The sequence below is a fragment of the Panicum virgatum genome, chromosome 7N (genome assembly GCF_016808335.1).
Source record: "Panicum virgatum strain AP13 chromosome 7N, P.virgatum_v5, whole genome shotgun sequence".
Classification (NCBI taxonomy): Eukaryota; Viridiplantae; Streptophyta; class Magnoliopsida; order Poales; family Poaceae; genus Panicum; species Panicum virgatum.
This window is the reverse complement of record NC_053151.1, coordinates 44,477,681-44,504,041: the sequence shown is the minus strand read 5'-3', so window position 1 is coordinate 44,504,041 and position 26,361 is coordinate 44,477,681. Positions and strand designations below refer to the sequence as shown.

The 26,361-nt window shown below is 49.0% G+C and overlaps 1 protein-coding gene across 3 annotated transcripts; it reads left to right on the top strand.

Moving 5' to 3' along the window:
- Nucleotides 1–2,397: 2,397 nt before the first annotated feature.
- On the top strand, nucleotides 2,398–23,849 carry LOC120681559 (calcium-transporting ATPase 5, plasma membrane-type-like). 3 transcript variants are annotated; one of them, XM_039963081.1, is made up of 34 exons: nucleotides 2,398–2,544; nucleotides 4,566–4,682; nucleotides 4,762–4,819; nucleotides 8,440–8,540; nucleotides 8,606–8,737; nucleotides 8,828–8,917; nucleotides 9,192–9,261; nucleotides 9,538–9,608; nucleotides 9,683–9,766; nucleotides 9,853–9,930; nucleotides 10,011–10,082; nucleotides 16,783–16,866; nucleotides 17,144–17,226; nucleotides 17,305–17,413; nucleotides 17,492–17,547; nucleotides 17,623–17,665; nucleotides 17,739–17,822; nucleotides 17,943–18,080; nucleotides 18,438–18,503; nucleotides 18,590–18,688; nucleotides 19,138–19,248; nucleotides 19,336–19,503; nucleotides 19,622–19,681; nucleotides 19,860–20,021; nucleotides 20,808–20,924; nucleotides 21,070–21,168; nucleotides 21,244–21,381; nucleotides 21,711–21,811; nucleotides 22,343–22,388; nucleotides 22,464–22,598; nucleotides 22,724–22,831; nucleotides 22,919–23,010; nucleotides 23,139–23,230; nucleotides 23,362–23,756. In XM_039963081.1, the coding sequence occupies exons 1-34, from the start codon at nucleotides 2,398–2,400 to the stop codon at nucleotides 23,418–23,420; spliced, it is 3,270 nt and encodes a 1,089-aa protein (XP_039819015.1). In that variant the 3' UTR covers nucleotides 23,421–23,756. The 3 variants fall into 3 exon arrangements, with proteins under 3 accessions (XP_039819015.1, XP_039819016.1, XP_039819013.1); XM_039963082.1 differs by lacking the exon at nucleotides 2,398–2,544 and adding an exon at nucleotides 3,007–4,224; XM_039963079.1 differs by lacking the exon at nucleotides 2,398–2,544 and adding an exon at nucleotides 3,101–4,224 and having other exon boundaries at nucleotides 18,435–18,503; nucleotides 23,362–23,849.
- The last annotated feature ends 2,512 nt before the right edge of the window (nucleotides 23,850–26,361 follow it).

Here is a 26,361-nt window from a genome sequence, read left to right as displayed (position 1 = left end):
CCGACTAGCCCTGTTGGCACTTGCCACTTGGCAAGGAGCAATGCAAGGTGGCGGACGCCGAAAGCAAAGGGAGCACATAACTTCCGTGACGGACAATGACATTGCGATGCATGATCAAATCAGATCAAATGCAAAAGAGGCATGATCGAGCGAATCCAGACCGTGGCATCCATTAGACGACGAATCAAAATCGAGGACACGCAACGTAACACTACCTGCACTCTAGCTCGTTCCATTTGCAGATGAAGCTTTTGCATCAGAGGAGTGAGCAAGCGTTGTAGCAACTACTCAGCTCGGAAAGGAGCTCTCGAGCTTTCCCCAGCAAGTACATGTACAACGCTTCTCCCCAGTCCTGGCTGTTCGGCTGATTTAAAAGCCGGTTGATTTCGGCTGATTTAATAGTACCATGTGAGAAGAAATAAGTCAAAATAAACCGAAATAAGCCGAGAAAAGAGAAGCGAACAGGACCGAAAAGAAACCGCGGAAGAATTAATGGAAGCTCGGAACGAGTCCTTCCCGCAGCTTCGGTTCCACGTTACCTTCGGTCCAAGAGGTGACACTGTCACCGTGAAGGACAACCACAGAGCGAGAGCTTCCCGGCGTGTGTAAAGCGGAAGAAGCCCTTCCACAATCTCAGCTCGCTGCCGGCCCGTGCGACCCCAACGCCTGCCGAATACTCGCTGGAAAGCCTCCCGTCTCTGATAATCCCTCGATAGGGCTTTGAAACCGATCGAAAGCTGGCCTCGCTGGATGCAATGATCCCAAATTCTTCGCAGATGGCAGCGTTCTTTCGAAGCATGGGGACAGTGAGGCACGGCATGTTCTGATGGCCCCTTCCATATGCGCGGATGCGTTGTGCGCCAGCGAGGTACTGGATCGGAGCCGGGGACGCGGCCGGCGTGGCGAGCTGGCAGGCTCCCGAGGGGCCACATGGACGGCTTTAACTCCGGTCACGAGCATGCAGGGACCCATGATTAAATCTTAGTCTCGAAGAATTCCTGGATTGGTCGGTTAGATCCAGCAGCCATGCATGGCCTGTGGTCGGTGTTAACGGAAGCTGGAATTGATGATTGGATTGCCGCCGGAGGTTTATAAAATATATGATTACGATGCTGCCGTTGCAGGCAGAGCGCACTCAAAGGTAGCGGCGTAAGCATTCCGCGGATTAGTCGGGCGTCCGCTTGGATCTTGCAGAGATCAGTGAGAAATCAAGGGGCGCATTTGAAATCATCCGGTTTCCTCTCCAGCGGGCCATCTGATTCTGAGAGGAACCCACCTGCGCGTTCAGAGAAGAAACCCAACCGCATGCTTTTGCGTGGCGTTCAGCGAAGAAACCCAACTACTAGCTGCACAACGGCAAGTCGGCAACGCTGCCCTGTACCGGAGCAGCGAAAGGAGCACACACCGAAGGCCGTAAAAGGCTTGGCGATATATGCAATAAGTAACTTTCCAAAATGCGCACACACACGGCAAGAAAAGCAAACGATTGCATTGCAAGTTCATCGGAAGAAACTTCGTGCAAGCCTCCCAAATATCAACGGCGTGTGTGCTTCCATGCCATCATATCTACCAACCTAGCAAACGCAATTCTGAATTTTCACTTATAATTTGTGAAAAAAGTCCATGAGCTCTAACGGAGTGTAAAGCCACTACTGGAGAAACGCCGTAGCTATGCCGCTAATCACATGGGACCACCTGCCGGTCAGCACTCGTTAAAGCGTCTCTAGTGAGTAGTGACTCTAGAACCTCAGACCGTCTAGGTCTAGCCGTTCGACAACAACAAAACATACCTGAGCTGTGTATAGTTTCAAAATTTCTCTCCCCAAACTTCACTATTCACCTATCACATCAAATCTTCTATCTCATACATGGAGCATTAAATATAAATAAATAAAAAAAATTAATTGCATAGTTTTGATGTACACGACGAGATGAATCTTTTGAGCCTAGTTAGGTTATAATAGGACAACAATTACCACAAACCAACGAAAAATGCTACAGTGTATTACAATATCCGATGTGACCCTTTTCACCGCCATTAGTACTGTACTAAACAAATCAGGCGTTACTATACTACACAAATCAGGCATTACTATACTAAACAAATCAGGCGTCGAGTGAGTCGTGGCAAGCCCACCGTCGGCGCGGCCACGCGCCATTAATAAGCTGCACCGCATTCGGCAGCGCTGTTTTGGCAACCGCCTCCTCCCCGCAGAGCAAACCGTTCGGGCTTCCAAATTCCGAAAACACTCCTCGACGGGGGAAGCTTCCTCGGCTCCTGCAGGGCTCCTTCCTCCCATCCGGCAGCCGACTCCCATATATACCGGGCGGAGGTGGGGCCGCCGGCTACGCGGCGCCTGGGGGGTTTAGGGTTTTCGTCGGCGAGCGCGGAGCGGGATGGACTCCTCGTCGTCGGGCGGGGCGAGGGTTCGGCGGCGCAGCAGTGGCGGCGGCAGCAGCAGCTGGGGCAGCTTCAGCGCCGACGGCGACCCGTTCGACATCCCGGCCAAGGGCGCTCCCGTCGAGAGGCTGAAGAAGTGGCGGGTAAGCAAGCTCTCCTGCACGCCGTCATTTGCTGTTGCGAGTGCGCTCCGGCGATGTGAATGTCCGTAGTGTGGTGTACCTCAGTACCTGCTCTTGTTCTGGTTCACTGTGTTGCTAGCCTGCGCTTTTGTCTGATTGAGCTGTGTGTTGCGACTTGGGGGGGGGGGGGGGGGGGTTGTGCTTTTCGAGCGTTCGTTTGTTTCGGGGAACAATAGCCGACTTCGCACTGGCCGAGTTCGGCGTCAAATTTGTTGGTTTCTGCGACGAACTGCTGCCTGCGTTCGTGCGTCTTCAGTTTCAGTTAGTATTTATATTCAGCTGTGCGGTTTTGTCGCTTTCTAGTGCGGTTTTCAGCTGTGCGCAAGTTCAGGGTTCAGACTTCTGGTTTTATCTCCGCATTTTAGAGCCGCGGTTGAATCTGTAGATGGTTTAGTGGTTTCATCCCTGTTGATGGTTGTTCCAGGAGTTCACTGGAGGTTTCTACTCTGGATGTTCCCCTCGCTGAGGCTTCCTCAAGCATTCCTGCTGGCTTCAGATTCGGGAGTTTCCGGCTTAAATTCTGCTTTTACGACTTCTATTTTTTTATCTTCTTTTTGAGAAGTTCAGATGCATCTCCTCCTGCTCTTTTCACTTTTTTTTCGAGTGGACGTACTTGTTCGATGCTTTTTTTTTCGTTGTCGCGTTAGCGCGATTTGGCCTGCGACCAGTGGTGACCCAGTTTTTCAGATTTGATTCTGGGCAGATTGCTTTTTTCGTGACGAACTCCGCCGATTGGATTTGTTCACGCTTTCACCTATTTATATTCAATACTAGTACTGTCGAATTGTTCCGGCCATCAGATGCGCTCGGATTTGCGTTAGATTTGGGACTGTGCTCTTTTCCTGATTTTAACGCTTTTTATAATTTCCTAATGCGGATATTGCTTCGAAGTATGGATGTAGAATATTCTAGCTAGTGGCCACGCGGCGAATTGTTAGCTGTGTAGTGTGTTGACGTGTTAGTGCATTCCTGCCACATGTAGTAATTTTATACGGTCATATGCTGGCATTTGAATAGGATAGAAGTATTCGAGTACTATTTGTTAACTGTGCTGAATTGGTCCCTACTGCCTGGTAGGTTGACTACTTTTGGTCCATGTAAAACGCCCAACTAGATTTGAAGTTAGTTACCGTAAAAATAATTGTTGCTGACTTGCTTGATTCATACTAGTCTGCAATGCCTTGTAAAGGGAAACTGAATTTGCATTGTTCAGTTATTGTGGAACTATCAAATGCATAAGCCAAAAAGATGTGTATTGTTGTTGCCATCTGCAATTTCTTGAGGATTTTGATTTTTTTATGTGGACTGCCCATAGTCCCTGGGGCCACATTGCATCTCATGATTTTAGTTAATAACTGGAGGAACTTGCTGGACATGTTTAAAATAGGAAGAGATAGTTGGATTCAATTCGCACAGAGACCCTACAGGCACTCTGCGGACTGCTGGCTACTTCCGTCAATAGTCCATTTATTTTTCTTTAAAAACAAAATATTCTTATGTTCATTTGGAGATATTCTGGTCGTTGTTGGGCATGACAAACAGCCTCAAGGTATTCAGAATGGCTACGGCAGTAGTTGTCTCCTTATCTTTAGAGTACCTGATGACATGTATTATGCATCACTATCGCGGAGCATACAAGTGGTATGATATTTTCTTTTCTTTGGCATCTTGCTGTACCTTTTTGCCTGGAGTCCATTTATGAACACATGATAATGGTTCAGATGCACCTACATATTTTGGTATCATCAGTACAATTTCCATGTTGCAGAACTGTAATACAAACTTTATCTATATGCCAATGCTACACTAGTTCGCACTTCAGGATATAATGATGTCGATTAAAATATAAACCACAACCTTTGTCCTGCCTAAGATGGTCGGGTATTGTAGTGTTAGCTATATGAACTTTCCTTTCTAAAAAGTATCGACATTGATATGTTTGAATTTTGATATCTAATTCCCTCATATTGTGACTATTCCAGAAAGCAGCCCTTGTGCTGAATGCATCAAGACGCTTTAGGTATACACTTGATTTGGAAAAGGAGAAACGAAAGGAGGAAATCAGAAGAAAAATTCGTGCACAGGCTCATGTTATAAGGGTATCTTGCTAGAAACAACTTATTATTATTCTGTAAATTTAGTTTTGGTATTAGCTTATGCCTACATTGTCTTGTTCAGGCTGCTTTTCGTTTCAAAGAGGCTGGTCGAGGCCATGTTCAGTCTAAAGAAACTAAAGGTATCATTTCAATAATTACTCTCTCTCCTTACAATAATTACTCCGCCTATGCTGACTGAAAGACTCTCTCTCCTGAGTCGTCTCAGCATAGCCGGTCCCAAGCCCGGATAAAGGAGGAGGGTTGCGTTAGGTTTTGGCAAACCAGCATAAAAATAGCCACTAATGGATTTGAAACCCACAAGAAACTCGTTGGGGCGTAACCCTCTTAGCGACGCGCTACATCGGAACCCGGGTGTGGTGATAAATGGGCAAGGGCCGGGTCGCCATCCCCCCAAGGGCGCGTCGTATCATGATCTGGGTACGATGATAAGTGAGTAAGGGTCGGGTCGTCACCTGAATGGCGCGCTACATCTACGCCCGGGTGTAGTGAAAAATGAGGGTCTTCGCACTTCCCTCGACGGGTGCGAAGGGTAAGGAAGCTAGTCGAGCCAATTAGGATTCGTATAGGTAGCTGGAACGTAGGGTCCCTAACGGGTAAGTTGCGAGAGCTAGTTGATGTAGCAATTAGGAGGCGTGTAAATATTCTATGCGTTCAGGAGACTAAATGGAAGGGCCAGAAGGCGAAGGAGGTTGAGGATACTGGCTTCAAGCATTGGTACACAGGAGCAACTCTGGGTAGGAATGGTGTAGGCATCTTGATTGATAGGAGCCTTAAGGATGGAGTCGTAGATGTTAGAAGGCAAGGCGACCGGATTATCCTAATTCGGTTGGTAGTTGGAGATAGATTTGGTTTTGAATGTGATCAATGCCTATGCCCCTCAGGTAGGCCTTAGTGAGAGCACCAAGATGCAGTTATGGGAATATCTAGATAGCATAGTTAGTACTGTGCCTACCAGCGAGAAATTCTTCATAGGTGGAGATCTCAACGGCCATGTGGGTGCGACTAATGTAGGGTTCGAGTGAGTGCACGGGGGTTTTGGGTATGGTAGCAGGAGTCAAGAGGGGGAGGATGTGTTGAACTTCGCGTTAGCCTACGACTTGTTGATAGCGAATACCGTGTTTAAGAAGAGGGAATCCCATCTTGTGACGTTTCGTAGTGGACAACACTCGAGCCAGACTTTATCCTTACTAGGAGGGAGGATAGACGTGATTGCTTAGATTGTAAGGTGATACCTGGGGAGTGTGTTGTCCTTCAACACAAGCTTGTGATGGCGGACTTTCGTCTTCGAGTACGTGTCCACCGGGACAAACGTGCCAAGATTGCGAGAACAAAGTGGTGGAAGTTTAGAGGGGAAGCGGCACAAGCGTTTAAGGAAATGATGCTAGGTGAGGGGCCTTGGGAAGAAGGAGAAGACGCAGATGACATGTGGCTAAAGATGGCAACATGTGTCCGGAAGGTGGCCTCATATGTGTTTGGCGTGAGTAGGGGAGGCAAACAGGAGGAGAAAGACACCTGGTGGTGGAATGACGAGGTGCAAAGGGCTATTAAGGAGGAGTGTTTCAAGCGCCTCCGCATTGACAAGAGTGCAGCCAACATCGAGGGCTATAAATTAGCGAAGAGGGTTGCAAAGCGAGCTGTGAGTGTAGCAAAGGGTAAGGCGTATGATGACCTGTATCAACGGCTAGGCACGAAAGAAGGGGAGAAGGACATTTATAGGATGGCTAGGATTCGCGAGCGGAAGACAAGGGACATCAACCAAATCAAATGCATTAAGGATGGGACAGATCGACTGCTAGTGAAGGATGAGGAGATCATGGATAGATGGAGAGAGTACTTCGATAAGTTGTTTAATGGGGAGAGTGAGGGCCCTACCCTTGAGTTAGATGACTCTTTTGACGATACCAACAGACGTTTTGTGAGGAGAATTCAGGAGGTAGAGATCGGGGAGGCTTTGAATAGGATGAAGGGAGGTAAATCGATGAGCCCTGATGGTATCCCCATTGAGGTGTGGAGATGCCTAGGAGATAGAGCAATAGTATGGTTAACTAAGCTTTTTAATCTCATTTTTCGGTCAAACAAGATGCCGGAAGAATGGAGAAGTATATTAGTACCTATCTTCAAAAACAAGGGTGATGTTCAAAGTTGTACTAACTACCGTCGGATTAAGCTGATGAGCCATACGATGAAGCTTTGGGAGAGGGTTATCGAGCATCGCCTAAGAAGAGTGACAAGTGTGACCCAAAATCAATTTGGGTTCATGCCTGGAAGGTCAACCATAGATGCGATTTTCTTAATACGACAATTGATAGAGATATAGGGAACAGAAGAAGGACTTGCACATGGTCTTCATTGACCTTGAGAAGGCATATGACAAAGTACCGAGAAATGTCATGTGGTGGGCCTTGGAGAAGCACAAAGTCCCAACTAAGTACATTACCCTTATTAAGGATATGTACAAGGATGCGACGACGTTTGTCCGGACATGTGATGGCAACACCACTGACTTTCCTATTAACATAGGCCTACACCAGGGGTCAGCATTGAGCCCTTATTTATTTGCTTTAGTGATGGATGAGGTCACAAGGGATATACAAGGTGAGATCCCTTGGTGTATGCTCTTTGCTGATGATGTGGTGCTAGTTGACGAGTGTAGGGCAGGGGTTAATAGGAAGTTAGAGCTGTGGAGACGCACGTTAGAGTCGAAAGGGTTCACTTAGTAGGACCAAGACCGAGTACATGATGTGCGATTTCAGCGCGACTAGGCATGAGGGGGGAGCCGTTAGTCTAGATGGACAAGTGGTGGTCCAGAAGGATACTTTTCGATATTTAGGATCGGTGCTACAAAAGGATGGCGACATTGATGAAGATGTTAGGCATAGAATTTCAGCTGGCTGTTTGAAATGGCGGCAAGCTTCTGGCATCCTTTGTGACAAGAGGGTGCCACAAAAGCTAAAAGACAAATTCTATAGGACAGCAATTCGTCCGGCGATGCTATACGGTGCTAAATGTTGGCCTACAAAAAGGCGACATGTCCAGCAACTGAGTGTAGCAGAGATGCGGATGTTGCGGTGATTTTGCGGGCACACAAGGAGGGATAGAGTCCGGAACGAAGTTATTCGGGATAGGGTCGGAGTGGCACCAATTGAGGAGAAACTTACCCAGCATCGGCTGAGATGGTTTGGACATATCCAACGAAGGCCTCCTGAGGCGCCGGTGCGTAATGGGGTTCTTGAGCGGGTCGATAATGTAAAGAGGGGTAGAGGTAGACCTAAACTGACGTGGGATGAGTCGGTTAAGAGAGACCTTAAGAATTGGAATATCTCTAAAGAGATAGCCTTGGATAGGAGCGCTTGGAGACTAGCTATCAATGTGCCTGAACCTTGAACTTATTTCTTTCGGGTTTCATCTCTAGCCTACCCCAACTTGCTTGGGAAAAAGGCTATGTTGTTGTTGTTGTTGTTGTTGTTGTAGGTATTACACTTTGTCCAAAATGGTTTTGCATAATATAGATATCTGCAAGTATTTTTCGCCTGTCACTTATCCTGGTCCTTATGGTTTGTTGTGATAAAACACTCCAGGTGGGGCACTTATTAGGACATTATAGGAGCATACTTTGCCTCTTTGCTGTATACTATGTGTTGTGTATTGGCGATACTTATTCAGTGCTTAGTCTTCGATTGAATGATCTCGTGTTACAATTTTTTAAAAATATGTTTTGCTTCAACCCTGACTTCTGCAGTGCCACATGCTGATGCTGCACTTGGCTTCGGAATCAAAGAAGACCAGCTTACAGCACTGACAAGAGATCACAACTACTCCGCCCTGCAACAATATGGAGGGGTGAGATAATTGTGGTGTCATTATCATCTAACCTGCCTGTGGTCAACTTATAATTTCCTCTGCAGATTTCTGGTGTAGCTAATATGCTAAAAACTGATACGGAGAAGGGGATTGGTGGAGATGATGCGGATTTGATGGCAAGGAGAAATGCATTTGGCTCAAACACATATCCCCGTAAGAAAGGAAGAAGCTTTCTGGTATGTTAAGGTTTCCTATATTTCTCTACGATGTGATAGCTTTCCATTCTCTGGTTTAGTCACTCCTGCTGTACTGTACCTCTTACTTAGGCCTTCGTATGGGATGCTTGTAAAGATCTGACACTAATCATCCTGATGGTTGCTGCTGCTGTTTCCCTGGCCTTGGGCATAACAACAGAGGTGGGCATTGCATCTGTAGTTCTTTGACTCCCTTAACTGTACAACTTTCCCAACAATGATTTGTCTAGATGACTGAGTTGTTCTGTTCTTCCTCCCATCTATTATTTAAAATCTATCCGGCTTCATCTAGTTTCCGGAGCTTGCCATTTTGATGCAAAGCCCTATTTCATCTTATTCACTTGTATCTGTCCAGCTGCTTACCAGTTAGGTAGGTAGCATTGATTGAATTGCTCATCTATGCTCCTTTTTTTACATTGTGATCTGATTGTATTAGGGTATTAAGGAAGGCTGGTATGATGGAGCGAGCATTGCCTTTGCTGTTCTCCTAGTTGTATTTGTTACAGGTGTGCCACTACATCTTACTTTTCTATGACCACCTTTTGTATTCTTTGTCATACAACAAACTCTGTCAGTTCTATCACATCAAGTCATAGATGATACAGCCCATGGCAATATGGACAGTTTTATCATACAAAATTAATACTGGTTTTGAAGCAACAAATTCAACTCCTGTATAGATGCCTGAATAAAACCCCTCTTAACTCTGTAGTGGCAACACTACCTCCTGTGATGTGTAAAGTTGCTCAAAATCTAATGGCTACTATTCTTTTTTTTCCCAGCTATCAGCGACTACAAGCAATCACTGCAATTCCAAAATTTGAATGAAGAAAAACAGAACATACGCCTGGAGGTCAGGATTAGAGGCACATCTTGTTATCGATTTGTTTGTTGATCCCAAATAACGTTGTCAATAATGTCATTCAGGTTGTTAGAGGTGGAAGGCGAATCATGGTATCGATATATGATTTGGTTGTTGGAGATGATGTCCCTCTCAAGATTGGTGACCAGGTAGAGAAGGCCAATGAGCAATTAACCTCATTTTTGAGCCATGTGTCTACTCGATTACTAATGATGCACCGCAATTTCTTTGCTAGGTTCCTGCAGATGGGATCCTTATCAGCGGGCACTCCCTTTCCATAGATGAATCAAGCATGACGGGAGAAAGTAAAATTGTAAGTTATTCTGATACAGAGTCTTGAACTAACATACTTTACATCTCAAGCTCACATGGCTACATTGTGGTTATTTGAAGGTACACAAAGATCAGAAGTCACCCTTTCTAATGTCAGGTTGCAAAGTTGCTGATGGCTATGGGACAATGCTGGTGAGTTTCTGTATAGACTGTTCAAGAAAAAAGAGTTCTGTGTAGACATACACCCCCGTTTCAAATACTTTCTGGACAAAAATCCTGTCAAATGTCTGAAACTTTGGCATTGATTTAAAATTTAGTTTGTGAACATGAAAGTTATACTCCCTCCGTATTGTAAAGGAAGTCGTTTTGAGTTTGTCCTAAGTCAAATATTTTAAACTTTGACTATAAATAAATTCTTTTAGATTGAGTTTGAAAATATAAAAGCGATGTAAGTAGATTCGTCTTGAAATGTAGTTTTGTAAAAGTATATATTGACTAGATTTTATAAATTTTTTATAGCAAAAAGATGGTGGCCAAAGTTATTTTTGGAGACCGTGTCGATGTCCAAAACAACTTTCTTTAGAATAGGGAGTATGAGAAAATACCTCGGTAATCGCATAGATTAATTGATTTAGTAAATAAATATGTAGTAGGAAACTATGGTTGAAGTAATATTGGAAACTGTGTCCTGCGGCATGCCCAAAATGTGGAATGTTTTTTGACTGGATGGACCGGCAGATAAATACTGTTCTGTTCTGAATTCATTTACTGTATTATTGGAAATTGTGTCATGCCCAAATACTTCTTTTGAATTCATTTACTATGTGAAATGGAAAACGTGGTATAAGTAGCAAGCGCTGATTTTTCTTTTCAAGTTAAATAATACACTGTTTTGTTGCGATTGCTCTTTACTTTCTGCAAGTACCCTATTATGATATATGTGGAACAAAAAAGAATTGAATGCTACTCTAGTTTAATATTTTACTTGTAAATAGAGCTGAAGGGATCTGTAAATACTTCTCTGTAAAGAGGCCAATTTTGTAAGCCAAAAGGTTGAGTGCTGTTACTTTTCAGTGTCAAATTCACTTTAGTCCTGATGTATGAACATAGCTGCTTTAAGTGATCCGAACAGCGTGGAACATTCTGTTAGAAGCTCAATTCTAACTCTCATTGAGCTGAGAGGATGGCAATGAACTTGGGGCAATTTTCTGGTTTTCTCATATTCACAAATTCAAAGCCATGCCAACCCAAGGGGCTGGGGATACATATTTATAGCTGGCTGGGCAGCAAGGATGCTAGTCTAAGATTCTAGTCTAAAAACTAGTCTAAGATGCTAACTGCTGCTGTCCTAGATGCTAACTGACTATTGTCCTGCCTCCCAAAGGCAGTCCAAGATGCTGTCCTCTAGGGACAGCAATGCAGCAGGAAAGGTGCTGCAGCCCCACAAGTACAGGGCCCCACAAAGACCAGAGTACAAAGACTTATCCATCATTCTCCCCCTAAGTCTTGTGCGTCGTCTTGTGGGAAGATTGGACCATCCTAGTCCCGGAGCAGAGCTCAAGGAACTTGATCCTCCCAAGGGGCTTGGTGAGCAGATCCGCAAGCTGATCCTTGGTGTTGATGTAGCTCGCCTTGATGCTTCCTTCCTCCAAGCAGCCTCGGATGAAGTGATACTTCACCCGGATGTGCTTGCTCCGTTCGTGGAAAACGGGGTTCTTCGCCAAGGCCAGAGCGGACTTGCTGTTCACCCTGAGCTCCACTGCTCCAATGTCTCTGCCGAGTAGATCACCAAGCAGTCGAGCGAGCCAGAGCGCCTAAGTCGACGCGGTGGAGGCCGCTATGTACTCGGCCTCGCAGCTGGACAAGGCCACCACCTGCTGCTTGACCGACTGCCAGCTAACGAGGCACTTGCCGAGGAAGAAGAGGATCCCGCTCGTGCTCTTGCTGGTGTCGATGTCGCCGGCGTGGTCGCTGTCGCTGTACCCGACGAAGTGTGCCGCTCCAGGGCACCTCGGGTAGTGGAGACCGTGGTCGAGAGTCCCCGCAACATAGCGGATGATCCTCTTCACGGCCTGCTGGTGCTCCGTCGTCGGTCGCTGCATGAACCGACTGACGTAGCCGACGGAGAACGCCAAGTCCGGCCGTGTGTGGGCGAGGTAGCGGAGGCTCCCCACAAGACGCCGGTACTGAGTAGCGTCTATCTCCTCCGCCGTGCTGTCACGGCTCAGCTTCAGCCTCTCCTCCATCGGAGTGAGAGCTGGGTTGCAGTCGGTGAGCCCAGCGAGCTCGACGACGCGCTTGGCGTAGGCGGTCTGTCGAAGTGTGATCCCGGAGTCGTCCTGGTGCACCTCGATCCCCAGGTAGAAGGAGAGAGGCCCCAGGTCGCTCATCTGGAAGGTGGCCTTCATCTCCTCCTTGAACGCCGCCACCTCCGCATCCTTGGTGCCGGTGATCACCAAGTCGTCGACGTAGACACCCACCAGCAAGGCATTGCCTCCTTTGCCCCGCCGGTAGATGGCCGCCTCGTGCGGGCTTTGCTCGAAGCCCATCCCCTTGAGCGTGGAGTCCAGCTTGGCGTTCCACGCCCTCGGGGCCTGCCGCAAGCCATAGAGGGCCTTGAGCAGACGTAGCACCTTACCCTCCTTGCCGGGGATCGCAAACCCCGGCGGCTGGTGCACGTAGACCTCCTCCTTCAAGTCGCCGTTGAGAAACGCCGACCTGACGTCCATGTGATGGACATGCCAGCCCTCCTAGGCAGCTAGCGCAAGGAGTCGCACGGACTCCATCCGTGCCACGGGAGCGAAGGCATCGTCGAAGTCGACTCCCTCCTGCTGCACGAAACCTCGTGCCACCAGGCGAGCCTTGTGCTTGACGACGGTGTCGGCCTCATCCCTCTTCAGCTTGAACACCCACTTAAGGGTGATCGCGCGGTGACCGCGAGGGAGGTCAGCAAGCTCCCAAGTGCGGTTCTTCTCAACCGCGTCCATCTCCGACTGCATCGCGGCACGCCATGCCGCGTGTCCCTCGGCCTCTGCGAAAGACCGAGGCTCGCCGTCGTCGCACGCGAGGTGCAACTGTGCCTCTAGGTCGTGAGGCACCAGTCCCGGCACCGGCTGATCACCGAGAAGGTCCTCCATCGTACGGTACCGCAACGGCTCGCCGTCATGGTACGCGTCGACGTGCTCCTCGTCGTGAGAGAGCGGAGTAGCGAACTCCACCGGACTGTGCTCAGCACGAGCAGGTGTCGAAGTAGACGGGCCCGAAGGAGTGGCTATCGGTACTGGAGTGCGCGGCGTCGCCGGCTGTGGTGGTGCAGCCGAGGAACTCGGCGCAGCCGGAGTCGTAGCTGAAGGGCGTGGTGCCGCCGGTGTGGCGGGCGCCGGAGTCGGTGGAGGCTCAGGGACCGGGGTAGGCACGGTCGGCGAAGAAGTGCTGCCTACTCCCCCAGCTCCCTCGAAGTGGACGTACTCGACGGTGAAGTCGTCGTACGTCGGAGCCGAGCCGTCGTCCACCGCCTTGTCCCACGCCCATCCTCGCCCTTCGTCGAACACAACGTCGCGAGCCGTGCGCACACGCTGTGTCTCCGGGTCGAGAATGCGGTAGGCCTTCGAACCCTCCGCGTAGCCGATGAACACTCCCGGAGTGCTCCTGTCGTCGAGCTTGCCGATGTGGTCAAGCTCCTTGGCGAACGCGAGGCAGCCGAAGACCCGCAGGTGGGAGACCGCCGGCTTACGCCCATGCCAAGCCTCATACGGCGTCATGCCGTCGAGTGCCTTGGTGGGCGAGCGGTTGAGGATGTAGACGGCCGTCACCACCGCCTCTCCCCAGAAGACGGCCGGCATGCCCCTCTGCTTGAGGAGGGCCCGGGCCATCCCCACCACCGTCTGGTTGCGCCGCTCGACGACGCCATTCTGCTGCGGGCTGTACGGCGCAGAGTAGTGGCGCTGGATGCCCTCATCCGCGCAGTACGCCGTGAACTCGGCCGCCGTGAATTCGCCGCCGTTGTCGGTGCGCAGCAAGCGCAACTTGCGGCCGCTCTCCGCCTCCGCAGCAGCCTGAGCACGCCTGATGGCGTCCGCAGCCTCTCCCTTGCTGCCGAGGATCATCACCCACATGAAGCGGGAGAGGTCGTCGACGAGCAGCAGGAAGTAGCGCCGTCCTCCTGGTGTGACCGGTGTCGCCGGGCCACACAAGTCCCCGTGTACGAGCTCGAGCCGCTCCTTGGCTCGGAAGCTCACCTGCTGGGGGAAGGAGTGCCGCCTCTGCTTCGTCAGCACGCAAACGTCGCAGAGCTGCTCCACGTGGTCGAGGCACGGGAGGCCTCGCACCATCTCCTTGGCGCCGAGCCACTTCAGGGCCTCAAAGTGGAGGTGCCCAAAGCGCTCGTGCCACTGCCATGCCTCGTCGTCCCTGCGAGCTGCAAGACAAAGAGGCTGGGCCACCCCGACATGGAGGATGTAGAGGCGGTTCTTCCCTCGAGCCACCCTGGCGAGAAGCTGGCGACGGTGGTCCCAGATGCAGAGGACCCCGCTGTCGATCACCACGCGGGAGCCGCTCTCATCGAGCTGCCCAAGGCTGATGATGGAGTTCCGCAGCGTCGGGATGTAGTAGACTCCGGTGAGCATCCGGTGCTCTCCAGACTTGGCGGTGAAGATCACGGAGCCCACGCCCTTGATCTCCACGGCGGAGGAGTCTCCGAACCTGACGGAGCCACCTACGTCGACGTCCAGGTCGGAGAAGAACTCCCGCCGCCCGGTCATGTGGTGCGTGGCGCCGGAGTCGATGTACCAGCCATCGACCCTGTCGTCGTCGGAGCCGTTGCCGAGGAGAACTCGGGCACGCGGCTCGTCGAGGTGGAGTAGAGCGGTGACAGGCGGTGCCGCCGGATGCGGCTCCATGTCCCCGTGGAGTAGGAACAGAGCCGGCTCGTCATCCGGCTGGGCCTCCGCGATGTGGGCTTGGCCCCACGCCTCCGCTGCGGGCAGTCCCTGGCCCAGTGGCCGGGCCTGCCACAGTTGTGGCAGGCGTCGTCTCGTGCCGCCTTGGGCCTGTCAGCGGCGCCGCCCTGAGCATCTCTGCGGGCGCCACCCTCGTGCCCCGGCTTGGGCACCTCCGCGCCCCTTTCGCGGCTTGCCGCGCTTGCGGCCACCAGTCGAGGAAGAGGCCTCCCCCCTCCTCCTGTCACCGCGCCGAGCCTCCTACTGCTCCTGAGTGAGGTGGAGCTTCCCACTGATGGAGATGCCTCCCGAGGGAGGCTGTGGCTCGTCGCTATCGACGACCTTGAGGCGACCTATCGCCTCCTCGATCGTCATGGTGGAGAGGTCCAGCAGAGACTCGATCGAGCGAGCGGTCTGCCTGTACCTCTCGGGGACGCAGTGGAAGAGCTTCTCGACAGCTCTCTCCTCGTCGTAGGTGTCGTCGCCGAACTGCACCACCTTCTGCAGCAGAGTGTTGAGACGGAGGGCGAAGTCATCAACATCATCACCTGGCTTGAAGGCCAGGTTCTCCCACTCCTTGCGAAGTGCCTGGAGAGTAGTCTTGCGGGCGCGGTCGCTGCCGATACGTGCCGCAGCGATGGAGTCCCAGGCCTCCTTGGCAGTTCGCTTCTTGGAAAGCGTGAACTGCATCTGGGGCGGGGCTGCTGCGATGAGAGCATCCAGCGCCCGTCGATCCTCATCGTAGTCGACGTCGCCGTACCGGACTGCGTCCCACATATGCCGCACCTGGAGCTTCACCTCCATGACCGCGGCCCACTCGACGTAGTTGGTCTTGGTGAGGGTGGGCCACCCACCGCCGGGACCGACGTCCCTGACCACCGCCTGGAGGTCGTGGTAGCCGGGGGCGCCGCCGCGCGCACCCCAGCCAAGAGCGCCGCCACCGCCCTGCGCGCCGCCGCCGGGCGCGCCGCCCTCCAGGCCGCCGCCGGGCGCGCGGGCCGTTGGATCGCCGCCGCCGGGCTCTCCGACTTCCAGGCCGCCGCCGCCGGGCGCGTCGGCCTCCGGGCCGCCGCCGTGGGGGTGGGCTGCTGCCCACCGTGCGTTCCGCTGCCGCGCCCTCTCCCTTGCCAACTCCTCAAGGTCCCTGTCGGCGGTGGTGTCGCCGGCGATGGAGCCGCTGAGGCTGCCGCGCAAGGTCTCAACCTCGACCTCCGCCGCATGCGCTGCATCCTCCGCCTCCTCTGCTTCCACCTCCGCCCTGGCCGCTGCCAGCTCCGCTGCAGCCAGCCTGGCCGCCCTCGCCGCTGATGCAGCGGCTTGAGCCGTCGCTCGCCTGCGCTCCTCTGCCGCGGCGAGCTCGGCGTCTCGCTGGCGCCGTGCGCTCGAGGCGACCGAGCGCTGAGACGGTGCGTCGGACATGGCGCGCCTCCAAGGGGCTGTTGTGTGGAGAGGGGGAAGGGAACGGGGAAGAAGAGGCAGTCGGAGCTGCTGCTGCAGTGGCTGGTGCAGCAGCTGCTGCTGCGCTAGCTGCTGGTGGAGGTGGCTGGGCTGCTACAGCGGCTCTGATACCAGATGTTAGAAGCTCAATTCTAACTCTCATTGAGCTGAGAGGATGACAATGAACTTGGGGCAATTTTCTGGTTTTCTAATATTCACAAACTCAAAGCCATGCCAACCCAAGGGGCTGGGGATACATATTTATAGCTGGCTGGGCAGCCAGGATGCTAGTCTAAGATTCTAGTCTAAAAGCTAGTCTAAGATGCTAACTACTGCTGTCCTAGATGCTAACTGACTATTGTCCTGCCTCCCAAAGGCAGTCCAAGATGCTGTCCTCTAGGGACAGCAATGCAGCAGGAAAGGTGCTGCAGCCCCACAAGTACAGGGCCCCACAAAGACCAGAGTACAAAGACTTATCCATCACATTCAACTAAATCTTATACTGTCGTAATGCCCAGGTAACTGCTGTCGGAATCAACACTGAATGGGGACTGCTAATGGCAAGCATATCTGAAGATTCAGGTGAAGAGACACCTCTTCAGGTTTGTTCTTGTTGTGATGCCAAGTTTTATTTTGCGAGAGTATCAAGGTTCTAAAAAACGCTAGACGCCAGGCGAACGCTTGCCTATGATTTAGAGTTTTTTGTGATTAAACATAGATTGAACATGATTAAACGTGTGTTGTGATTAAACGACACTGTGATTAAACACAACGCTTGGCCACCGTTCAGCGTTTAATCAAGATTAAACGACGTTTAAAAACGTTTTTTAGAACACTGGAGAGTATATGAGTTGACATGCCTTCATTGTTCTGGTGCAGGTTCGTTTGAATGGTGTTGCTACTTTCATTGGAATGGTCGGACTTTCTGTTGCCCTAGCAGTTTTGGTTGTACTTTTGGCCAGGTACGATTAGTTCTTATTTTAGTTTTTACTATAACTGTCTATTTGGTTTGTGTACATCAACACATTGTTTTCTTTTAGGTACTTCACTGGGCATACTTACAACCCTGACGGTTCCGTGCAATACGTGAAAGGGAAGATGGGTGTTGGCCAGACAATACGTGGAGTAGTTAGAATTTTCACGGTGGCGGTAGGTATTGGGTTCTCTGGTTATATATGCTGCTTTGGTGTTTACAATTTTTGTCTCACCATCTTGAGGTGTAACTAGGTCACTATTGTGGTCGTGGCTGTTCCAGAAGGACTACCATTGGCTGTCACTTTGACGTAAGCTTTATTTGCTGTGTAATTTTCTGTCCTCGCTTCTATGATCAGTCACTTAACATGCTTAATTTGTGTCAGGCTTGCCTTCTCGATGCGCAAGATGATGAAGGACAAGGCTCTGGTATGTTCCCAACTTTCTATTGCTTGGTTGTGTCTACTTGATCCGACATCATGTCTCTTCGTGTGGAATATAGGTCAGGAGGCTTTCGGCATGTGAAACGATGGGCTCTGCTACAACAATTTGCAGTGACAAGACTGGCACCTTGACTTTAAATCAGGTGTAATATTGTTACTGTTTTCAAGATGTTATCCATTTTATACATACAAGTTTCAGATTTTGCTACTTCTTAAATATGCTTGGCCCTGATTTAAATTTCTTTCTTTCTGGTTGATTTAAGATGACTGTTGTTGAGGCATATTTTGGTGGAAAGAAGATGGGCTCCCCAGATAATGCTCAGACGTTATCTGCTGATGTCACATCACTTATTGTTGAAGGAATTGCACAGAACACTTCTGGAAGCATATATGAGGCTGAGGTTAGTCATTTTTCATTTATGCCGAAAGCAAAGCATATATGGTTGCATATGCACCCTAAATTCTACATCATGGTGTTATTATTTGAAATTTCAATTTTTTAGTAAGGATACTGTATATAATTATGACAGTAATCCCTATGTGTCATCAGTGGTAAGATAAAAGGTGGATCTGACTAACTTCTGTTACGAGTGTCTGATGCTCACTGCGTATGCGTGCCTGTGTGGATTACTTATGGAAGGGAAAGTTAATGTTCCATTTTTAGTTAAATTGATTGTTTCTGGCTTGACAACTATTTGGACAGCATGAACCTGCTTTGTTGGGGCATGATCACTGACTTTTGTTCAATGTCTCAGCAGGGTGGTCAAGAACCGGAGGTGACTGGATCACCTACAGAAAAGGCTATACTGTCTTGGGGGCTAAAGGTGCAAAAAGATAGTATTCTCAACCTAGATCCATTCTATAGGTTAATTTCTTGTCATTACTAATCATGGTTGGCACATTTTTACAGCTGGGTATGAAATTCAATGAAACAAGGTCGAAGTCCTCTATTCTTCATGTATTCCCTTTCAACTCAGAGAAAAAGCGAGGCGGGGTTGCGGTGCACCTGGTAATTTGAATTATCTGCAACGCTGAAGATGTTGTGTGATGCATTTTACTGACCTGATTTGGTTATGATTTTTGAGTCATTATGTTGTGCTACACCATTTATTTACTCCATAATAGGTTGGTGGCATCTCTTCTAGGTGCTTACCCTGTGCAGATGTAAATGTGCCTGTGTGTAGGTTTTCATGCACTAATGGTTTATTTGGTTCAAAATCCTTACCGTTATAGGAATTTTTGCATTTAATTTGCACCTAGTAAATTTATTTATTGAAATAATAGGTCCGTTGTATATGGAATTATAACCTACTGTTCTGCCAGTTTGAAGAAACAAATAATTATGGAAACAAATGATTGATCATGAGCAGATATGTTGTTCCTTAACAAGTGTCACTTTGGTTAAGCTAGCAATGAATATTTCAATGTCTAATCAGTTTCCATTTTTCTACTCTAAAGGGTGGTCCTGAGGTACATATACACTGGAAAGGAGCAGCTGAAATTATTTTGGATTCATGCACAAGCTGGCTTGACACCGATGGTTCAAAGCACTCAATGACTCCTGAAAAAGTAATTTATTGCTCAAAGTTTTAAAGGGAACTTCATGGTCATTTGTTTCATTTGTGCCATATGGTCTTTAACTTATCAATGTTTCAGGTTGCTGAATTCAAAAAATTCATAGAAGATATGGCCACTGCTAGCCTCCGTTGTGTTGCCTTTGCCTATAGGACATATGAGATGGATGGTGTTCCAAACGAAGATCAGAGGGATGAGTGGAAATTACCTGAAGATAATCTGATTATGCTTGGAATTGTGGGAATAAAGGTACATAACGAATTTTAGAGTGCTGGTGACTGCTGTCGTTGTTAGTTTCTGCTGGCAGTGTGCTGCCTTAACCATCATTGTTAATTTAACAGTAATATAAAACTGTTTAATGATGCAGGATCCCTGCCGTCCAGGAGTTCAAGATTCTGTTCGTTTATGTCAAGCAGCTGGCATTAAGGTTTTTTTTTGTATTTTGAGAATTAATTTCCAGGCTTCTGCATCTCTTTATACTAGATGCATGCAGGAGAGATAGGCCGACATTTGTGTTTAAGTCTTGATTCCTTTACTTCATCTGGTGATGCTACTCGGAAGTTCTTCCTGGTATTCGCTATTCAGCTATTTATTTGATTTGTTAGGTCCGCATGGTTACTGGTGATAATCTTCAAACTGCGAGAGCCATTGCCCTGGAGTGTGGAATACTTGATGATCCCAATGTGTCCGAGCCTGTCATCATTGAAGGAAAGACGTTCCGGGCCCTGTCAGACTTAGAAAGGGAGGAAGCTGCTGAAAAAATCTCTGTACGTGTATTCTCCTTGCATTTGCCCTAACATTGCATTGGTATCGTCTGTTGTATCTGTTCTGTGGTAGCTGTTACTAGGACATCCATCCATTTTCTTTTTCCTAGTGATTTCAGATCAAATTTTGGAACCTGTTTCCTTGTTGATTAACATTTCTTCGCTAATGCCCTCCTCTGAGTTGTATATATATTATAGATGCTAGTGTGAACCATTTCCAAACGTGATTTATTGTGGCAACACACAAGTTTTGTGTTTCTAGTATTTTGTGACATTGCTTATAACCTAGGAGGTTATGGTCTTACTCCTATGGACTTGGACAATAAGATATCTGATGAAATGAACCATGAAAAAGACAAATGTGGCACTTTGAAGCTTGCTGTGATCTAGTACTTATAGGCTGTCTTGTAATTAACCAAAGTTTGGTAGTAGTCTCAACCTAAGGGCAATCCCCCCAATTTACCTGTATACTCCATCGTATATGGGCCATCTTTGCTTTGTTTTACACTCGGTCCATCTTTGAAAAGGAGCAGAAAAAAAAAGACGATCATGTGGATAACATAGCTCACAATTTTGTAGTAATAGTTATTACTGGCACAAGACCTAAAAATGTGAACACAACCATGCTAATGTAAAGAAGTGTTGGTATTGTGCTGTTTTGCTTTCTCCCTTCTGTTGTTATATAGGTCTTCAAGCTGTATACTTTGCACCAATCTTGCTTTATGCTTTGCATATTAATATCTACTTTTACCTTTTTGGTTGATGTACGCTCTCAAATAATGGTTACAGGTGATGGGGAGGTCTTCACCAAATGATAAACTTTTACTTGTTAAGGCACTGAGGAATAGAGGTCACGTTGTTGCTGTTACTGGAGATGGCACAAATGATGCCCCAGCACTGCATGAGGTTTGTGGATTACTTTTCCATGTTATGAAACATGCTTCCTTTCGAACATGAAAATGAAGTTTCCGATAGATTATGAAACAAGCATCCTTCCAAAGATGTTCAAGAAGCATTATTCGGTAGTACTTATATGATTCTTAATTTGCAGGCAGATATTGGTCTATCAATGGGCATTCAGGGAACCGAAGTGGCCAAGGAGAGTTCTGATATTATTATCTTGGATGACAATTTTGCATCAGTCGTGAGGGTACGTTATAACTGTCTTATCTTTTCCTATTAGCCTTCTGTCAATGCAGTTCATGATGTTTGCTTGTGGCTTTAGGTTGTCAGATGGGGTCGATCTGTTTATGCGAACATACAGAAGTTTATACAGTTCCAACTAACAGTCAACGTTGCAGCTTTGATAATCAATGTAGTTGCTGCTGTGAGTTCTGGAAATGTGCCGCTGAATGCTGTTCAGGTTTGAGTCCAGATCCTATCCATTATGACTTATGATATGCTCTCTCCTTTAAAATATAAAGTTTTGGACAAGCTAATTCAAAATGGACAATTAGGTTGCCCTAAGCATCATTTATTTAAAAACAGAGGTAGGATGTATTTGTACAGCAGGAATTGCAATATGCATTATTGTCATCATATAATTCTGTAAAATAGAAACTGCAAGATGCTTTTTGGAGTTTTCTTCATTTCCGTGGATGTCCAGACAGTATTTTTAAAAAGATGCGAGTTACTAGCTGCGTCTTTGTAGTGTTGGCTAAAATTCTAATTTTGGCCCCCCTTTGCTGGCAGTTGCTGTGGGTCAACCTAATCATGGACACTTTGGGTGCCCTTGCATTGGCGACGGAACCACCTACAAACCATCTCATGGAGAGACCCCCAGTAGGGAGAAGGTTTGTTCTTGTATGCCTGTATTTGCTCATCTACCTTATTTGGTTTCTGGAGTGCGACGCCTTCTTCCTTCTAATCTTTTTACTTACATATGTTCAGTTGTTGTACACACTACTTTCTCTGATCTATTTAAAGTCCATTTGGACATTGACACTGGTATTGTCTACAACTGGCAATATCTATAACAAATACTGTTTAAAATAGGAAATTATGAAAGTAATTTTCATGATAAATCTACTAGCACTAATCTTATGTTGCCATCTATTTAAAATCTTAGTTATTATGTTAAGAGTTTAAAAAGTTAGGCTTAGGACAGCTTAAATGGACCTACATTTGTGATAAGAGAAAGTATTTCACAACAAATTGTGAATATGAGATTGTTGATAATTTTACTTGTTCGATCATATCAATTGTTCGTGTCCTAATATCATGTCAATCACTTCAAATTTTTGTCAGCATTTATCTCTGCATACTCCCATTAGGTGTCAAAAATAATCTCTCCTTTGTTAAATGGCTTCTCGTTTCCTTTTCAGGGAGCCACTGATAATAAATATCATGTGGAGAAACTTGATTATCATGGTATGCTACATATGCCACTATATCCTGTTATTCTCAATATAGATTGTCCTAACTGATGGCTTGCTTTTCCTTCAGGCTTTGTTTCAAGTTTCAGTTCTCCTTACTCTCAACTTCAAGGGGATAAGCCTCTTGCAGTTGAAAAATGATAACCCAGCACATGCAGATAAAGTGAAAAACACCTTCATATTCAACACATTTGTTCTCTGCCAGGTGAGTTTCTGTTTTTTAGCTTTTGTTCGGAAAAGAATTTTCTGCCTTCTTGTCTAATGTGACTCCGGAATTTAATAATACAACAAATGCAGTAAGGGCTGACATGTCGCAATATTGTTTTTTAGGTGTTCAATGAATTCAATTCCCGTAAACCCGATGAGCTGAATATATTCAAGGGCATTTCAGGAAACCACCTCTTTATTGGCATTATAGCGCTAACACTTATACTTCAGGTATAATGTCAAGAATGATCCTCTTTTCTCAGAGTGATACTTAGGTGTACTGTAATGTTCTCACATGTTGCTCCTGTTTATATTTAGGCGCTTATCGTGGAGTTCCTTGGCAAGTTTGCCTCAACAGTCAAGCTAAGCTGGCAGCTGTGGTTGGTATCCATAGGTCTTGCTTTCTTCGGGTACGGTTCTCTTATGCATGTTGAATAAGTGATCTTGGTAGAATTGTCATACTTCTAGTTTCGTGATTTCGATCTTTTGTGACATTCTAGATTTTTAACCCCTACGGTGTACTCTTATTGCTCTGTAGTTGGCCGCTGGCTTTTGTGGGAAAGTTTATTCCTGTTCCCAAACGTCCATTTGGAGAATTCTTTGCGTGCTGCTGTAAAGGGAGCAAACAAGGTAAGCATTACCCATCCCTTTTGCTTGCTGATTCATGTAGTGCGTAGGGAGTGAATAAATATACAAAGGACCTTGCTATACTCCTCTCACATCATTTCTTGCACATCCCTGACAGTATTTCTTTTGTGCAGCTTCTGATGCAACCTCTGATGACAAGGGAAACAAATCAGAGCATAGAGATGTCGTATGATTTGTTGGTTGGCATGGAGGGCCTTTTGCTGTTCTTACTAGGGTTTAACATGTTGGGATTTGTAATTACTGCTGATTGCGATTGTATATATTCACGGTAGCCGCCAGCTTTTGGGAGGTTGCAGCAGCATCTAACCCGCATGCAATCTTGATACCTGACCCTGGGTGCTTGAAATCAGCAGCCGTGGCTGGAAATGCAACTCGGTTTGGCTCGAGACTCGATGGTTTCCCTTTGTTGAGAGCATCTTCGAGCTATTGAGTGTATTTCGGATGTAAGTGAGCTGCTGATAACAGCCGTAAGCTATGGGACATGGCTATCGTGGGGCTTCTTGGTGCTTTCGGGTGTTGTAGTCTGTGTTGCAGTGTAACAGTGCTGGCGCCGTAACATTTGAGAAGCGGCTGTGGACAACGGAAGCAGTTCTTGTCCCAATGGCAATGGGCGCGCGGGCTCACGCCGTCACGTGTCAGTGGCCCTTGGGATAAATTGGTCATAGGGTGGGCTCCTCGTGCCAGTTTGTATGACGTGTTCTTGTGACCTGCAGGCGCGATGAAAAAAAATCTTGCCAGGCAAAACTTTCCGTGCTCGTACCTCAGCTCTCGTGTGCTCGTAGGTCCCCGACCGTACGTGCCCTTACGTCAAGTGATCGCCGCCTTCTTCATGGAGTGTATCACGCCTCTGATCCCTCACCTGTCACATGTCCAGTGTGCCCTGCACGCATGCGCGTCACGCTGTTCCGCTCGCGGGGCCGAGCTGGGTGACGCTTCAGAACGCATCGCCATGAATTCGCAGGCCCCTCCTTTGACGATTCCGCCCTTCGAAACGATTGGGAAACGATGTGCGGTGCTGCAGAGGAAATCGGTAGCAGCAGGCAGGTAGGTGGCCACGCTGAAATGACCCACGGATGCCGCCGGCCGCGGTGCAGGCGCTGGCTGTTAACGTTTCACCCGCCGTCGCCTCGTCTCGTCTCGCCTGTAGAAGATAGAGGATGGAGGAAGATCCACGAGAAAGGTCTGTGTGGCCGTGTGGGAGATGCGACGGTGGAGGACGCTCTCGCACCAGCCGCCGTCGGGCCTGCGGCGTCCCCGTCCCTTTCTCATAAATGCACTGTTCATCCTTATCTAGGCAGTGTTCTTCAGTTCCGAGTCCTTTCAGTCTCTGTGTGTCTGCGATTGCTTCGGACTTTCTCCTGCCCTGGATACAGGTCTGGGGAAACAAGGAGGTGTCCGGTGTGAAAAGGTTTTGCAAGTCGCGACTTCTTCTGCTTGGCAGCGAAGCGCCTCCTAACGCACGCTGCACGCAGGACAGGTCTTTTTTTCTCATCGGTGCCCTGATCCGGCGGTCTGGACCCAACCAGTGATGATGCTGCGTGTTCCTCGTTCCAGATGTTGATGCAAGAGTCAACACAGTAACGCACGAGTTTATCCTGGTTCCGACTGTGGGGCCGTACGTCCAGCAAAGAGGTGTGCGAGAGCACTGTACTATCTTGCATCGGAGGTGCATGCAGTAGGGGTACAGGCGAGGCGAGAGAGGGAGGGAAGCTCCCAAGTCTCTGCTAGAGAAGGAGTTGATTGAGGCGAATGCCAATATCGGAGTTCAGAGGAGCGTGTGTGCTCTGCTAGTAGTGCGAAGCGTTGTGTCCTACCGAATGGGTCGACCCCCCTAAGGGAACGCCCACCTCCTCCTTTTATAGACACAAGGAGGGACGGTGTACTTGCACAGGGGGTCATGAAAGTCGTCATCCTTTCCCCGAATCGCGGGGGTGCAGTGGTCGAGCACTGTGGGAAGTACACTGTAGGGTATGGCGCCGGGCGTGGCTGTCGTCCTGGGTATCGTCCTTGGTCTTGCGGAGATCACGCCGGCGTCCTGGCGGCTCCAGCGGGCGGCGTGGCGGCGTTCTGAAGGTCCTGCAGGCCAGGGTCTTGTCGTGGTCAAGGCCGGAGTCGCTTTCGAGAGTCGTGCCTATGCCGTTTGGGGGTTCCGCGGAAGGGAAAGTACGAAAGAGGCACGGGGAGTTGGCAGCATAGTGGCTGGAGCAGTGCCGAGCACGTCTTGCACTGCGTCGCAGTTTCCCACAGTGTCGTCACAGCGTCCGGAATGGTAGAGCAGTGATCGGAGTTAGGCGGACAAGACTCCGATCACAGCCACTGTGGGGGATGGCGGCCTGGCACCGTCAGACCTAGGCGCTGTGGAGAAGTGGTTGGCATTAATGCCTCCCCACGGCGGGCGGGTGAGTGGTAGGACCGTTTGTCCTTTCTGTCGAGGGGTGGCTTTACCCGGCGTCAGAAGAGCACGACTCAACCACTCGCACTTAATACGGGTTGGTGAGGGAGCTTTCAACGGAAGGCTTGTGCCCGCGCCCGCGTCCGCGTGACACATGGTGGCTCCGGATCCCTCTCGAGCAGCTAGCTGAGCCGAGAGCTCACGGGGGTCCGGATAGGCACGTGGAGGTCCCGGACCCATCTGCGGGGGTCCGGGTCCTCGGCCACAGGTGCTGAGCATTTCCATCTCTGGGACACGTGGCGACACCGGACCCGTCCCCGAGCGGGAAGCGGGTCCGGAACCGTTGGTTTGGTGAGATGGAGTCGGACCCCAGGGGTGTGGCTGCTCAGCTCCTTAGGGCGTAGACCATCCGCTTTCTCGAGGGCAGGCTCGCTACCCTCGAGCGAGGCGGAGACACGGGGCACAGTCGAGGGCTTCGGCGGGGAGCCCTCGAGCGAGGTGGAGATCACCCCGCGGGTCCGAGGGGGGTGCGGACGGGTCGTACTGCGTACGTGGGCCACGTGCTGGGCTTCTTTGAGTCCTTTCCTTTCTTCTAGATTAGAAGGGGGCTGCGGGCCTTCGTGGGCCCGGTTTCCCAGCATGCGTTCGTTTTTAGGGCGATTTTAGTCCCCTGATTAGGGTGCCCCTAATCATGGTACCCGACAGTAGCCCCCGAGTCTTT